Source organism: Ranitomeya variabilis, chromosome 2, assembly GCF_051348905.1.
Source record: "Ranitomeya variabilis isolate aRanVar5 chromosome 2, aRanVar5.hap1, whole genome shotgun sequence".
NCBI lineage: Eukaryota > Metazoa > Chordata > Amphibia > Anura > Dendrobatidae > Ranitomeya > Ranitomeya variabilis.
Window position 1 is genome coordinate 680,576,792 of NC_135233.1, and position 15,755 is coordinate 680,592,546.

Here is a 15,755-nt window from a genome sequence, read left to right on the forward strand (position 1 = left end):
GATCCAAAATGGCCATGGGGGGCCTTCTGGGTCCGGCAGGAAGGTGGCTTGCAAGCTCCTGCTCAGAGCAAGCGCTGGGAAGCCTCCCTGTAGTGCCTGTCAGATCGCTGATCTGACACAGTGCACTGCAAAGTGTCAGATCAGCGATCTGTCAATATAATGTGATGTCCCCCCCTGGGGCAATGTAAAAAAGTTAAAAAAAAAACATTTACATGTGTAAAAAAAAAAAAAAAATCCTAAATAAAGAAAAAAAAAATATTCTTCCAATAAATACATTTCTTTATCTACAAAAAACAAAGCAATAAAATTACACATATTTAGTAATGCCGCATCCGTAACGACCCGACCTATAAAACTGTTCCACCAGTTAACCCCTTCAGTTAACACTGTAAAAAAACGAGGCAAAAAAACGACGCTTTATTATCATACAGCCAAACAAAAAGTGGAATAACACGCGATCAAAAAGACAGATATAAATAACCATGGTTCCGCTGAAAATGTCATCTTGTCCCACAAAAAACGAGCTGCCATACAGCGTCATCAACGAAAAAATAAAAAAGTTATAGTCCTCAGAATAAAGCGATGCAAAAATGATTATTTTTTATATAAAATATTTTTTATTGTATAAAAGCGCCAAAACGTAAAAAAAGATATGAGGCATCGTTGTAATCGTTCTGACCCGAAGAATAAAACTGCTTTATCAATTTTACCAAACGCGGAACGGTATAAGTGCCCCCCCAAAAGAAATTCATGAATAGCTGGTTTTTGTTCATTCTACCTCACAAAAATGAGAATAAAAAATCGATCAAAAAATGTCACGTTCCCAAAAATGGTACCAATAAAAATGACAAATTGTCCCACAAAAAACAAGACCTCACATGACTCTGTGGACCAAAATATAGAAAAATTATAGCTCTGAAAATGTGGAGACGCAAAAACTATTTTTTGCAATAAAAAGCGTCTTTTAATGTGTGACGGCTGCCAATCATAAAAATTTGCTAAAAAACTCACTATAAAAGTAAATCAATCCCCCATCATCACCCCCTTAGTTAGGGAAGAATAATAAAATTTTAAAAAATGTATTTATTTCCATTTTCCCATTAGGGTTAGGGTTGGAGCTAAAGTTAGGGTTAGGGTTGGGGCTAAAGTTAGGGTTAGGGTTGGGGCTAAAGTTAGGGTTAGGGCTACAGTTAGGGTTGGGGTTGGGGTTAGAGTTAGGGCTAAAGTTAGGGTTGGGGCTAAAGTTAGGGTTGGGGCTAAAGTTAGGATTAGGTTTGGGGCTAAAGATAGGGTTAGGGTTGGGGCTAAAGTTAGGGTTTGGATTACATTTACGGTTGGGATTAGGGTTGGGATTAGGGTTAGAGGTGGGGTTAGGGTTTGGGTTGGGATTAGGGTTAGGGGTGTGTTTGGGTTAGGGTTTCAGTTAGAATTGGGGGGTTTCCACTGTTTAGGCACATCAGGGGCTCTCCAAACGTGACATGGTGTCCGATCTCAATTCCAGCTAATTCTGCGTTGTAAAAGTAAAACAGTGCTCCTTCCATTCCGAGCTCTCCCGTGCGCCCAAACGGGGTTTACCCCAACATATGGGGTATCAGCATACTCAGGACAAATTGGACAACAGCTTTTATGGTCCAATTTCTCCTGTTACCCTTGGGAAAATACAAAACTGGGAGCTAAAAAATAATTTGTGTGGAAAAAAAAAGAATTTTTATTTTCACGGCTCTGCGTTATAAACTGTAGTGAAACACTTGGGGGTTCAAAGTTCTCACAACACATCTAGTTAAGTTCCTTGGGAGGTCTAGTTTCCAATATGGGGTCACTTGTGGGGGGTTTGTACTGTTTGGGTACATCAGGGGCTCTGCAAATGCAACGTGACGCCTGCAGACCAATCCATCTAAGTCTGCATTCCAAATGGCGCTCCTTCCCTTCCGAGCTCTGCCAGGTGCCCAAACAGTGGTTCCCCCCCACATATGGGGTATCAGCGTACTCAGGACAAATTGGACAACAACTTTTAGGATCCAATTTATCCTGTTACCCTTGTGAAAATACAAAACTGGGGGCTAAAAAATAATTTTTGTGAAAAAAAAAAAAGAATTTTTATTTTCACGGCTCTGCGTTATAAACTGTAGTGAAACACTTGGGGGTTAAAATTTCTCACAACACATCTAGATAAGTTCCTTGGGGGGTCTAGTTTACAATATGGGGTCATTTGTGGGGGGTTTCTACTGTTTAGGTACATCAGGGGCTCTGCAAATGCAACGTGACGCCTGCAGACCAATCCATCTAAGTCTGCATTCCAAACGGCTTCCCTTCCGAGCTCTGCCATGCGCCCAAACAGTGGTTTACCCCCACATATGGGGTATCAGCGTACTCGGGATAAATTGGACAACAACTTTTAGGGTCCAATTTCTCCTGCTACCCTTGGGAAAATACAAAACTGGGGGCTAAAAAATAATTTTTGTGAAAAAAAAAAGAATTTTTATTTTCACGGCTCTGCGTTATAAACTGTAGTGAAACACTTTTGGGGTTCAAAGTGCTCAACACACATCTAGATAAGTTCCTTAGGGGGTCTACTTTCCAAAATGGTGTCACTTGTGGGGGGTTTCAATGTTTAGGCACATCAGGGGCTCTCCAAACATGACATGGCATCCCATCTCAATTCCAGTCAATTTTGCATTGGAAAGTCAAATGGCGCTCCTTCTCTTCCGAGCTCTGCCATGCGCCCAAACAGTGGTTTACCCCCACATATCGGGTATCAGCGTACTCAGGACAAATTGCACAACAAATTTCGGGGTCCAATTTCTTCTGTTACCCTTGGGAAAATAAAAAATTGGGGGCGAAAAGATAATTTTTTGAAAAAATATGATTTTTTATTTTTACGGCTCTACATTATAAACTTCTGTGAAGCACTTAGTGGGTCAAAGTGCTCACCACACATCTAGATAAGTTCCTTAGGGGGTCTACTTTCCAAAAAGGTGTCACTTGTGGGGGGTTTCAATGTTTAGGCACATCAGTGGATCTCCAAACGAGACATGGTGTCCCATCTCAATTCCAGTCAATTTTGCATTGGAGAGTCAAATGGCGCTCCTTCTCTTCTGAGCTCTGCCATGTGCCCAAACAGTGGTTTACCTCCACATATGGTGTATCATCATACTCAGGACAAATTGTGCAACAACCTTTGGGGTCCAATGTCTCCTGTTACTCTTGGCAAAATAAAATAAATTGGAGCTAAAGTAAATTTTTGGTGAAAAAAAGTTAAATGTTCATTTTTTTTTTTAAACATTCCAAAAATTCCTGTGAAACACCTGAAGGGTTAATAAACTTCTTGAATGTGGTTTTGTGCACCATGGGGGGTGCAGTTTTAAAAATGGTGTCACACTTGTTTTTTTTCTATCATATAGGCCCCTCAAAGTGACTTCAAATGTGATGTAGTCCCTAAAAAAAAATGGTGTTGTAAAAATGAGAAATTGCTGGTCAAATTTTAACCTTTATAACTCCCTAACAAAAAAAATTTTGGTTCCAAAATTGTGCTGATGTAAAGTAGACATGTGGGAAACGTTACTTATTAAGTATTTTGTGTGATATAACTCTGTGATTTAAGGGCATAAAAATTCAAAGTTGGAAAATTGCAAAATTTTCAAAATTTTCACCAAATTTCCATTTTTTTCACAAATAAACCCAGGTAATATCAAAGAAATTTTACCACTAACATGAAGTACAATATGTCACGAGAAAACAGTATCAGAATCATCAGGATCTGTTGAAGCGTTCCAGAGTTATAACCTCATAAAGGGACAGTGGTCAGAATTGTTAAAAATTGGCCCAGTCATTAACGTGCAAACCACCCTTGGGGGTAAAGGGGTTAATTAAAAAAAACATACGTTATTTTTTATTAGACATTGGAAGGAGATCATGTGACTTATTTCCTAGAAAAAATGGTTGCCTTGGTGGACATAAATCTATTGCAGAGAAATTACACAGAATAATTGTGCTGCACAATATGTTGGTTTTTATACAAGCAACATGAAATAAACAGTGACATAAATATAAATATGAGTTAAGTATTATTTAATCTACAGTAAAATCATACAAGCTGGTAGAACGTTAGGATTTGACCATTAATGTTATGTTCCTTTAGTAACTAACCTCCTAAAGTTGTAAGGCTAGTCCCCATGATGAACTTGCAGTGAGTTTTTTATGCTGTATATTTTTGAAAAAAAAATGCAAGTAACCTATTTTATTTCATAAGTGCAGAAATCGTGCAGAAAATCTACAACATCAAATACTCACCAAAAGCTCATTGTGGTAATGTATGCTAAAATGTAAGGTATGTGCATATATTTGCTGCAGACATTACTGCACCAAAAACGTGTCTCGTGGCAGGGAAAATGCAATGTAAAATGCCTTGTTTTACAAGTGCGTTTTACCATGGATTGGAATGGGTGAAAAATGCAAAAATGCTTGAAGAATTGACATGCTGCAAATTTGAATCTGTTTCAAATCTGCAACGTGTGCGTGAGGCTTCAAGAATCTTATTCACTTTGCTGGTACTAGGAAATTTTTCAGTTTTCGTGACAAAACTGCGGTGAAAAAAAGCCAAAAAATGCAGCGTAAGACTTTACATGTGCACATAGCTTTACTCTGGCTGCAGACGAGTGTATGAAAAATCATCTGATTTTCATCTAATATTCATGTGAATTTTATTTGCGTGCCATAATGTGTGCCCATTTGTTACGTTCGGTGACATCCATGTGACATGCAATTGCAATCATAACTCTACATTAAAAAATGTATGTGTTCAGATAGTTTCCTAGACTTATAATAGAAATGTATCCATCAAAATCAAATGCCACGCAGATGTTCTGTGTGGGATCAGATTTTTTTCATGCACCCATAGACTTGAGTGAATCTCATCCAATATACGCCAGAAAGTAGTCTATACTGCACGGACATTGGGACCGAGAAAAACATTGTTCCTCTGAGCAGAGCTAGTGAATAACATGGGTCCTTGTGCTGTGAGCTATCTGATCGAAAAATCGAATCGCGTATGTCTGATTTATATGCTCGTTTGCATGACCTCTAAGGCCATGGTCACACTATCAGTATTTGGTCAGTATTTTACATCAGTATTTGTCAGCCAAAACCAGGAGTGGAACAATCAGAGGAAAAGTATAATAGAAACATATGCACCACTTCTGTATTTATCACCCACTCCTGGTTTTGGCTTACAAATAGTGTTGAGCAATACCTTCCGATATTCGAAAGTATCGGTATCGGATTGGATCGGCCGATACCGGCAAAATATCGGATCTCACCGATACCGATACCCGATACCAATACAAGTCAATGGGACACAAATATCGGAAGGTATCCTGGATGGTTCCCAGGGTCTGAAGGAGAGGAAACTCTCCTTCAGGCCCTGGGATCCATATTCATGTAAAAAATAAAGAATAAAAATAAAAAATATGGATATACTCACCCCTCCGGCGGACCCTGGACCTTAGCGATGTAACCGGCAGCCTCCGTTCCTAAGAATGCAGAGTGAAGGACCTTCGATGACATCGCGGCTTGTGATTGTAAAGGCATGGATGATTGACCTCGTGGAGACCAAAACATCCAACACCGCGGAGACACCATCACGTGTTTCTCAATGCAGTGATCCAGAACACTGCCCCCAAATATGCAAATGCAAGTAGAGGAGCTGCGGAGACACCATCATGTGTTTCTCAACGCAAGCAGTGAATAGCCAGGCCTTTCCCTGGGAAGGAACAACCAAGGGTAGGGCAGCATCCAATAAAGGAAAACATCCAATAAAGGAAACCACCTATGCCAAGCATGGTATCCATCCACAGACAGCTGTTTCGGGGGTTTTGCCCCTCATCAGTGTGGAGTAGGAAACTGGCTATCAGGAGCAGTGCCTAGTAGAAAGACTATAAAAGCACGGATGATTGACCTCGTGGAGACCAAAACATCCAACACCGCGGAGACACCATCACGTGTTTCTCAACGCAGTGATCCAGAACACTGCCCCCAAATATGCAAATGCTAGTAGAGGAGCTGCGGAGACACCATCACGTGTTTCTCAACGCAAGCAGTGAATAGCCAGGCCTTTCCCCGGGAAGGAACAACCAAGGGAAGGGCAGCATCCAATAAAGGAAAACATCCAATAAAGGAAACCACCTTTATTCCTCTACTTGCAGCTTGTGATTGGTCGCGTGACCGCTCATGTGACCGCTCACGTGACCAATCACAAGCCGCGACATCATCGCAGGTCCTACACTCACTGCATTCTTAGGAACGAAGGCTGCCGGTTACACCGCTAAGGTCCAGGGTCCGCCGGAGGGGTGAGTATATCCATATTTTTTATTTTTATTCTTTATTTTTTACATGAATATGGATCCCAGGGCCTGAAGGAGAGTCTCCTCTCCTCCAGAGCCTGGGAACCATACACTGGGAACTTCCGATTCCGATATCACAAAAATATCGGAACTCGGTATCGGAATTCCGATACAGCAAATATCGGCCGATACCCGATACTTGCGGTATCGGAATGCTCAACACTACTTAAAAACACTGATGTCATGTGAAATACTGACCAAATACTGATAGTGTGACCGTAGCCTAAAGCTGAGTTCACACGAACCTATAAAAAAATCATCTGAGTTTCATTCAGGAAACTTTTTTCTTGTTTGTAATCCATACGCAATCCATGTACAATTTGTTTTTATACAGTAGCAATTCTTAAAAATTTACAAGACTAAATACAGTTTCCTATGTCAACGAATTGTATTGTATCTGTAAAAATCGTGTACTATACAGTGTCTCTGTATGGAATCCATTTTTTATTGCTCTATTGAATGGGCATTTGACCTGAAAATTCTCTCATCTGAACCTACCCTAAAGTCATGTGCATATGGGGTCTTTTAGACTCCATTGTACATTCCCAAGTTTTCCAAGGAGAAGAGGCTTCAGGATGGCGGTGTTTTTACTGAAGCGCTATCTCTGTTATTTTTTTTGTTATTTACACTTTTTAAATGGCGAACGTCTTTCAAAGTCTGAAGCAGAAGTTACAAAGGACAGAACATATGTACAGAAAAGTTTTTTTTACATTACAGTGCATATGTAGATTTTTTACAGGGTTTTCTAGTGCTTTTTCAAGCGGGTTCCAAGCAGAATCCGCCTGAAAAAGACATTGTTTGCACATAGCTTATGGCTAGGTGTATTTGATGTATTTTTACACAAGTGAAATCGCAGCGTCTTACAGTTCCAGAAAAGTGAATGGGATTTATAGAAATCTCACGCCCACTGTGCATTTTTTTACACAGTGTAAACTGACCTGTGTTTTCGAAATTCGCAGCATGTTGGCTTAACTTGTGGTAAATATATGTTTTATTTGCTGATTTTCACCATAGAATTAAATAAAGGACAATCCACAGGCAAAAAATCCATTGTGGGCAGCACAGTGGCTCAGTGGTTAGCACCACAGCTTTGCAGCATCGGGATCTTGGGTTCAAACCTCACCAAGAACAACATCTGCAAGGAGTAGGTATGTTGTCCCCATGTTTATGTGGGATTCCTCCCAAAGACATACTGATGGGGAATTTAGATTGTGAGCCCCAATGGGGACAGTGATGATAATGTCTGTAAAATGTGAATATAACGGTGCTACATAAGCAAAGCATAATAATATGAGTTTTTAGTGTGTATCTGCACTAAATGTGCATGTAATCCACATATTACTCTATGAATTCAGTTTTTTAAAAGCTAAGTAACAGGACGCAAGCAAAACACAGCAGCATCATACAGTATATGACATATCAAAAGAAGAGAGAAACCGCAGCTGAGACATCGCAATAAAAACTTAGATAAAAATAAAAACACAAGTAACTTATTTTAGCTAATTGGTGAAAATGTGCAGCATGACAAATGCTCTGAATACTCATGATGGGAACTTGGCCTAAGATGTGTCCACCATATTTATTAACATGTGGCATTTTAAAAAGGATGCATCTAGTGTGAACCATTGCACAGAGTTTTATCAGGCGCCTTTAATGCTGCTTTTTTAAATTTATTTAAAAAAGGACTATTATGAATGATGCAGATTAAAAGTAATATAAGGCTTGGTTCACATTGCGTTTACAGCAGCCCGTTCAACACATACGGTAACGGGCTGCTGTAAACGCAAGTGCCGGTATGGCAGCACGCTAGCGCAGATAGAGCATCTGCTAGCTCTATCTGCGCTAGCAGTGACGGACCCGGAAACGCTGCAGCCCACGTCTCAGGGTCCGTCACTCAATGACGGCACATCCCTAGCGCACGCCAATTGTGATGCGTAAGACATAGGAATTAATGGAGGCCTTAAGGACTACGTTACACCGCGTTAACGTCTAATGGACGCCCATAACGTAGTGTGAACCCAGCCTAAGGCCACGTTCACATGTTCAGTATTTGGTCAGTTTTTTACCTCAGTATTTGGTCAGTTTTTTACCTCAGTATTTGTAATATGTTACCTCAGTATTTGCAATATTTTAGCTCAGTATTTGGTCAGTATTTTACTTTCAGTATTTGTAAGCCAAAACCAGGAGTGGGTGATAAATACAGAAGTGGTGATGTGTTTCTATCATACTTTTCCTCTGATTGTTCAACTTCTGGTTTTGGCTTACAAATACTGAGGTAAAATATTACAAATATGGAGGTAAAATACTGACTAAATACTAAGATAAAAAACTGACCAAATACTGAGATAAAGAACTGACCAAATACTGAGGTCAAAAACTGTTCAAATACTGAGGTCAAAAACTGACCAAATACTGAGGTAAAAACTGACCAAATACTGAGGTAAAAAGCTGACCATATACTGAACATGTGAATGTGGCCTTATTGAATTTGGTGCATATTAATTTTAAAAAGTTAGTTTCACTCTTTGTATTTTTTATTACAGCTAAGCACTAGTAATAGTGTGTCCTAAGTATTGTACATGTATGACACAAAACTTCCCCTCAATTTTAGTCTGAGGGGTTGCTCATAGCAACCAGAGTCTACCGATAATGAAAGCAGACATATAATTGGCTGTTATGGGAAGCCCCACCCTTTTCTGGCGCCACTATAAATGAGGACACGATGCACAATTGCGGTAAATGCGGCTATGCCTACAAGCGGAGTAGGACCGTGCTGCTGCCGCACTGTGAGTCCCAGGCTGTACGGGCAGCGTCTTCTGTGACTTACAACCAGCTGGAGAGACTGGCATTATTACTATTATTATTAATACTAATGTGCTGTGAAACGTCCATGTTCTCTCTGTAGCCGTCACCCGCATCTAGCGTGCCGCAGAATGACCGTGTGCACCAGCGGTTAACCCTCTCCTCACTGCCGTGCGGCTAATTGTGCAGGGGGCTGGTCAGTGACAGCAGATCTGTATCTGTGCAGCCATCCGAGGATTAGGCAGATAATATGCAGGACCCTGTGACCCCCTTCTAATAATAAATAGTGAGAGATAAGCCAGGCCGAGCTGTAGGTGGCCCCCTGCATACCCCCAGCAGCCCAGACACAGGGCAGCCCAGGCAGAAGAATGGCAGACGCGTCCTGCCAGGTACACGATGACCACTGACAGGATCGTCCGCACAAAGCCTACTGATAGCTGGACAATACTACAGAGCTGGGGGAAATATATGGCTCTCCCTAGTAGGGTGAGAGGAATGATCAGTACACCACTAGGAATAACAAGGTTATCAGCAGACTGAAGCTAACGTTTATGTTTCATTTGTAACTTAGAGGCAGATGTTATTATTATATTATTATTATTAGACTCATTTATCATTACTATTATTACTGATTGTTTCAATACTCTTTATATAATAAGCAACATTTATAATACAATAAAATATTGTCAGGAGAAGATTCGCACTAATAGTGTCAATATACTGTTATTGCTATTGGTGCTTTTACCAACTCTTAAGATTAGTCCTTAATAATGATAGTGTGACTGTGCCTATTACTAGCAGAAGTGGGAGCACAATTTAGCTGCTAAATATTTGGTATGTAAATAGTAAATAAATTATTATTTTATTGTCAGATCTGTTTCCCAATTTTATTACAATCACTATGGCAATTTGTATTATTCCTACTAGTATTCTTGTACTATTACCACGATAATCCTTTAAAATATAGATAAAGATGTCTGCAGATAATTTCCTACTATTACTTAGAAAGATTTGTATTATCTTCCTTGTGTAGTCAGAAACTTTTTTTTTACTTTTTTTGGTGTCTGCTTTGTTTGTCTTACTTCATGTTTATAAATCGAAAAGATAGAACACAACTAATTTATCTATATATCTATCTGTCTGCCTATCGAGCTTTCTTTTTAATTATCTATCTATCTATCTATCTATCTATCTATCTATCTATCTATCTATCTATCTATCTATCTGTCTGTCTTTCACTGTCCATCTAACTATCTCTGCAATTAATAAAACATACAATCCTTATGTAAAGAAGATTTTATTCAAAGAAATATCTAATTTTTCTGAAGAAACAAAAATATATATCAATTTGTAATATAAATCTATATATCTGAAAATGAAGTAAACCTCAGACAGGGCTTCCAAAGCCCATTATAAAGGTTTATCATATATAAACATAATTACACAAAATGTTCTGAGAGCTCTTGGACCAGCAAGACTCGGGCAACATGAAATGTACAAGTTAAATATAAAGGATTATGTACATTTGGTCTCCTCAAATTCGTGTTTCCTTAAAACTGAGATGTCCCTTCCTGCAGCTTGTCCATCCATCCACAAGGCCCATCAGTTGGGTCATGACGCCGTGGTGCCACACAAGCGACTTGTAGCCACAACCTCCTTAAGGTCATTTTCAGGCTTTCCAGCTACCATAAAGGGCCAAGTCTGTCAAGAAAAGAGAATACCCCAAAATCAGTACAAACAGCACATCATCCTTTTTCCTCAATGCAGTGTTTATCTTTAAAACCCATAGTGCCTCCATGCTTTGTAGGTTGGGATGAGAATAAGATAGTCTTATCCTTATATTCCATCAGGAAGTGTTAATTTTTGTTTAAAGTTGTTTCCACTTAAGTATATTGCAAAAAATCAAAGCATTTATCTGCACAAGATATTATTATCTCTTCTTTTTTTGCTTCATTATATACTTATTTCTTTTGCTGAATTTTAGAAGTATAAATAAATGCATACACATTACTAATATAGCAACTGCAGCAGCAATAATAGCAGTAGTGTTGATGATAATAATAAGTACGATAATACATACTTTTAATGCTACTGTTACTAATCATAATAACAGCAGTACTGTAAGTTTACTAATATACCATCCACATCAACAATTCAAATAATAATAATAATAATAATAATAATAATAATAATAATAATAAATAATTACTACTACTAATAATAATAATGTACAATGACTGGTAATAATTGCCATAATGAGGATAACAAATGTAATTATTACTATTATAATTTGCAATCCAATAATCATGATTGTGGTTAGTTTTACAGTTTCTCCTTTATTTCATTATTTCCAGCAATTTTCATTCCAGCATTTAAGACCGATATCTATCTCATAAACATCGTCTTCTCTTCATTTTTTTTTTTCCTTAACGTAAAAAGAGTGCTGGAAGTGCTGATAAAAACATTCCTGCCTTCAAGAAAATCCCCACCGTTTCATTACAGCTAGGGGAGATAAGAGTAGAATATGGGTAGAGTGAAGTTACTTCTAGCAGTAGGTGGTAACGTCACATTTCTAGAAGGGCAAGCTGAATTTTCCACTATTGTAATGCTTAATACTACATTGACAATTACATTGAGAATAAATCACAGTAATTCTCATTTCAAAATCTATCGCTTACTTTAGTTAGATAGAAAATGAGACAGTCAAAATAAAATATACACTAGATAGAGTGCTAGATAGGAAATAGATAGATAGATAGATAGATAGATAGATGATAGATAGATAGAGTAATAGATAGATAGATAGATAGAATAATAGATAGATATGGGATAGATAGATAGATAGATAGATAGATAGATAGATAGATAGATAGATAGATAGATAGGGAATAGATAGGTATATATAGAAAAAATTGAATGATAGATATAAGACAGATAGATAGATAGATAGATAGATAGATAGATAGATAGATAGATAGATAGATAGATAGAACATACAAGTATATTTAATGGAAAAAGTTTGATGGTACAGCTGTACTTACCAGGTTAACAGGATGGATGTAACCATTCTCATACTTGTCATTGGCTAAGATCTGTCTTAGATGAGCTATATAACTGGATGCCAGCCTCAGGGTATCTAGTTTGGAAAGTTTAGTATCTGGTGGTACCCAGGGTAAGGTGGTCTTGAGCCTGGAAAAAGCTTTGCTGAGCACCCTCATCCTGGCCCTCTCCCTGGCATTAGCCGCATTCCTCTGGACCTGCTTTCCCTCATGATTAACCCCAGTCAGAAGACTTTTCTTGCGTGGGGTTTTCCTCCTCTTCCCTGTTCCTCTGCCTTTCTTAGGAGATCCATTGTCACAAGCGGAACTTTCCTCATTGCTGTCATTTGAGATTCCAAAATCCTTGCTAGAATCCAATTTCATGGCATCACAGTCCAACATTTCCACCTCCTGGAAGTCCTCCACATCACTCAGAGAGCCCGTAGACATTGCTGTCCCTGCTTCCTCCTATGGTCCAGGTGGGAATGGATGCAGGATAATAATAGGGGATGTGTTTAATTAGCAGCCTTCAGGAGACACGCCTGTTCCAGTGTTTGTCTTAGGAGGAGAGCAATGGAATTTCGTGTGGACAGTAGTCATTTATTTATGGGATGGAGGGCGGGGAGAGGACGGGCCTAATGATACCAGGGAGGAGGAGGACATGGTCTACTCTTCGTCTCCTGCCAGCCCACGTATTCCTCCCACTGCTCATCACTATCTGGCAAGGCTCATGGAATTTCAGCATTTATACCCTTTTCACATATTAAACGCTATAATATTTAAATAACAAATCATCCAATATTTGCATCATTTGCATTTAAATCATAGAGGAATATAAATCGAACTTTTGGATTAAACTAAAATGAGCCAATGAAATGTTACTTTTTGTAAAGCTATTAAATGGTGAATTCACTTTCCTTTATACAGAGAAAAATGTTTAATGGAAGCAATAGGGATATTGTATGAAAACATCCTGTGATATCTAGACAAAGTGCCATCTGCTGATCTATATTGTAACATCCTCCAATGTCTCCTAGATGACTGGGGTCAGAGGCCATGTAACCCCATTACTAGGTGACTTGTGCAAAAATAACAAGCCAGCCATAGCTCTGCCGAGCATTCTGCATATAAAGGAGAGTTGAGAAGAGGTAATTCTGCGATACAAGTGGGAGTTTATAAAAACAGATATTTATACTGTCTAGGAATATTAATATTGATGAGATCTATGGTATATGATCTATATACTCATTTTCAATGAACACTGAAAAGGACATCATTAAACGCCTGCAAAAGAAGTTTAAAAAGAGCCTCAATACTATCAATATCACTTATAATTCATTGATTTCAAACACGCGTATTCACTGAATTATTCTTTTATTTATTGGCCATTTTACTTTTTAGAACCAGGATAGCGATTTATTGCCAGCACTTTATCAGGCTGTAAAATATATAGCAATGGGAGAGGCAGAATCCGACACCTATTGCATTTCAGTGCCACAAGCTATCCCATATTTTCCGGTGTCCCGTATAATAGGTGTTCATGAGGCGGATGGAGGTAAGATGTGTCTTGTAATATAAAGAAGCAGTAAAAAAGGGAAACAAAACATGACTTAAATTGTTATAGAAAGTTCAAAGACCAGAATAGATGTGACAGAAGTGCATATTAAGTCGTACTGGTAGGGAGCAGCAAGTAACACTGAGGACTGCAGCTTGTCATCAGCTGTGTCTCTGCTGTAATGGGCTAGGCACATCCTCTTCTGTGCCCACTGAGGTATATATGTATATAGCCACACAGATGTCCTCAGACAGTTGTGCAGGACAAACACATCCATATAGTACATAGACTCCTAGCTGCAAGCTAGATCGATACATATGAGACAGACACAAATAGATAGGCATCCAAGGTGTGTATATGGCAATATATAACTAAATAGGAAAACATTTAGGAGATAATAATGAGTAAATATAGAGTTTGCTTCCTTCCTGAGAATACATTGGCAACTCAAAGGATTATTGAAATAGAATCCAGTTATGAGTAAAAAAAATAATTTATTAAATCAAGTAATATGCACTTATACCATATGGATATATATTTAATATCTGCAAAAATAAATCTATATTTTTGTTTCATAGCTGACACCAGGAGAGATAAGAATGCATTTACATGTGAAATAGGCAATATGTTTAATTTTGTTACAAGTTAAAAAAGGAAGGGAAATTTTGTATTAATAATAGTAATGACTGTTCTTAATTTCTTCTTTTTCTTCTTTCTCCTTATAATAATCATAATACTTCTAATGCTATTATTATAATATTTGTTAGTTTGTTTTCCACATATGCTTGCAGGAGTTATATGCACACATTAGGTTGTGATGCTGCATTGGATGAATAAATAAATATATATATATATATATATATATATATATACATATACTGTATATATATATATATATATATATATATATATATATATATATATATATATATATATATATATATATATGTATATATATATATATATATATATATATATATATATATATAATATTGCTAATGGGTGACACTTTAATCAGATTTCTTTCTGACTTTGATGCTGTGTGTATATTCATCTCTGCTCCAGAAAGCAGGAGGGGTAATCTAGAGAGAACATTCCTATTACCTTCCATGATATGAGCACAACAGGCAGTCTAATGTTTACAGTACCACTGCTTATACCCAGCATACAACTGTGGGGGTGAGCTGTATGATGCCATCTAATTGACTGACTGTATATATAGACTTAAAAAATATTTTCTACCTTTTTCACTTTCATTAAGCTTTGGGAAATATTATGTAATGCCATCTTTCTTGTCATATTTTCTCTCAAATATATCGGGTGTGTGTCTAGTTTTATCAATTAATTTGTAAACCAAAACTACCTTCCTGTGAACCTATGGCTGTTTAGAATTGACACAGGGGCAACTCCTGCCATGATTTGTACTCTCTGTAAATTATTTGATGTTATTCCATAAACTCAATGTACAAATAGATGTATATATTTTCCCATTTTTTAATTACAAAACTTATTTTCAAAGCTACATAGAATAAATGCAAAAATGTGCTTCAACCATGAGTTTCCACTATGTACAGTTTTCTTATTTCCACTATGTATGGCCTTGTCTGCATCAGGATATGACAACATACTGAATTGTAAAGCGCTACTGAATATGTTGGAGTTATTAAAATAAATATTGTCATTAATATTATTATTATTATTATAATACTGATGCTAGTGGATAATAGTGGATAATAGTTAACATAATGCAGACTGCTGGAAGCAGCACATCAATGTGAATCATAGTGATCATTTATGTATATGCTGCTAAGATCAGTGGATTTGTCCTGTGGAAGTCTGTCAGGCAACTTATCATTCATGATTTACATTTGTTTTTGATTCATTTCACAGCATAGTGTTTACTCGCTATCACCTGTGGGATTATAAAAATTAGGTAAGATGGTATTCTGGGAAATATTGTTA

The 15,755-nt window shown here is 37.7% G+C and overlaps 1 protein-coding gene across 1 annotated transcript; it reads right to left on the reverse strand.

Annotated features, from left to right (window-relative positions):
• Positions 1-10,481: 10,481 nt before the first annotated feature.
• Positions 10,482-12,818, reverse strand: TCF21 (transcription factor 21). Its single transcript, XM_077292821.1, has 2 exons — positions 12,242-12,818; positions 10,482-10,901 (listed from the first exon to the last, which is right to left on the reverse strand). The coding sequence occupies exons 1-2, from the start codon at positions 12,686-12,688 to the stop codon at positions 10,812-10,814; spliced, it is 537 nt and encodes a 178-aa protein (XP_077148936.1). The 5' UTR covers positions 12,689-12,818; the 3' UTR covers positions 10,482-10,811.
• Positions 12,819-15,755: the final 2,937 nt, after the last annotated feature.

Excerpts from the sequence above, each read along its gene's own strand:
- TCF21 (XM_077292821.1), bottom strand. The coding sequence starts at position 12,688 with ATGTCTACGGGCTCTCTGAGTGATGTGGAGGACTTCCAGGAGGTGGAA. Across the intron at positions 10,902-12,241 it reads ACATCCATCCTGTTAACCTG|ACTTGGCCCTTTATGGTAGC; the intron begins GTAAGTACAGCT and ends TTTTCTTGACAG.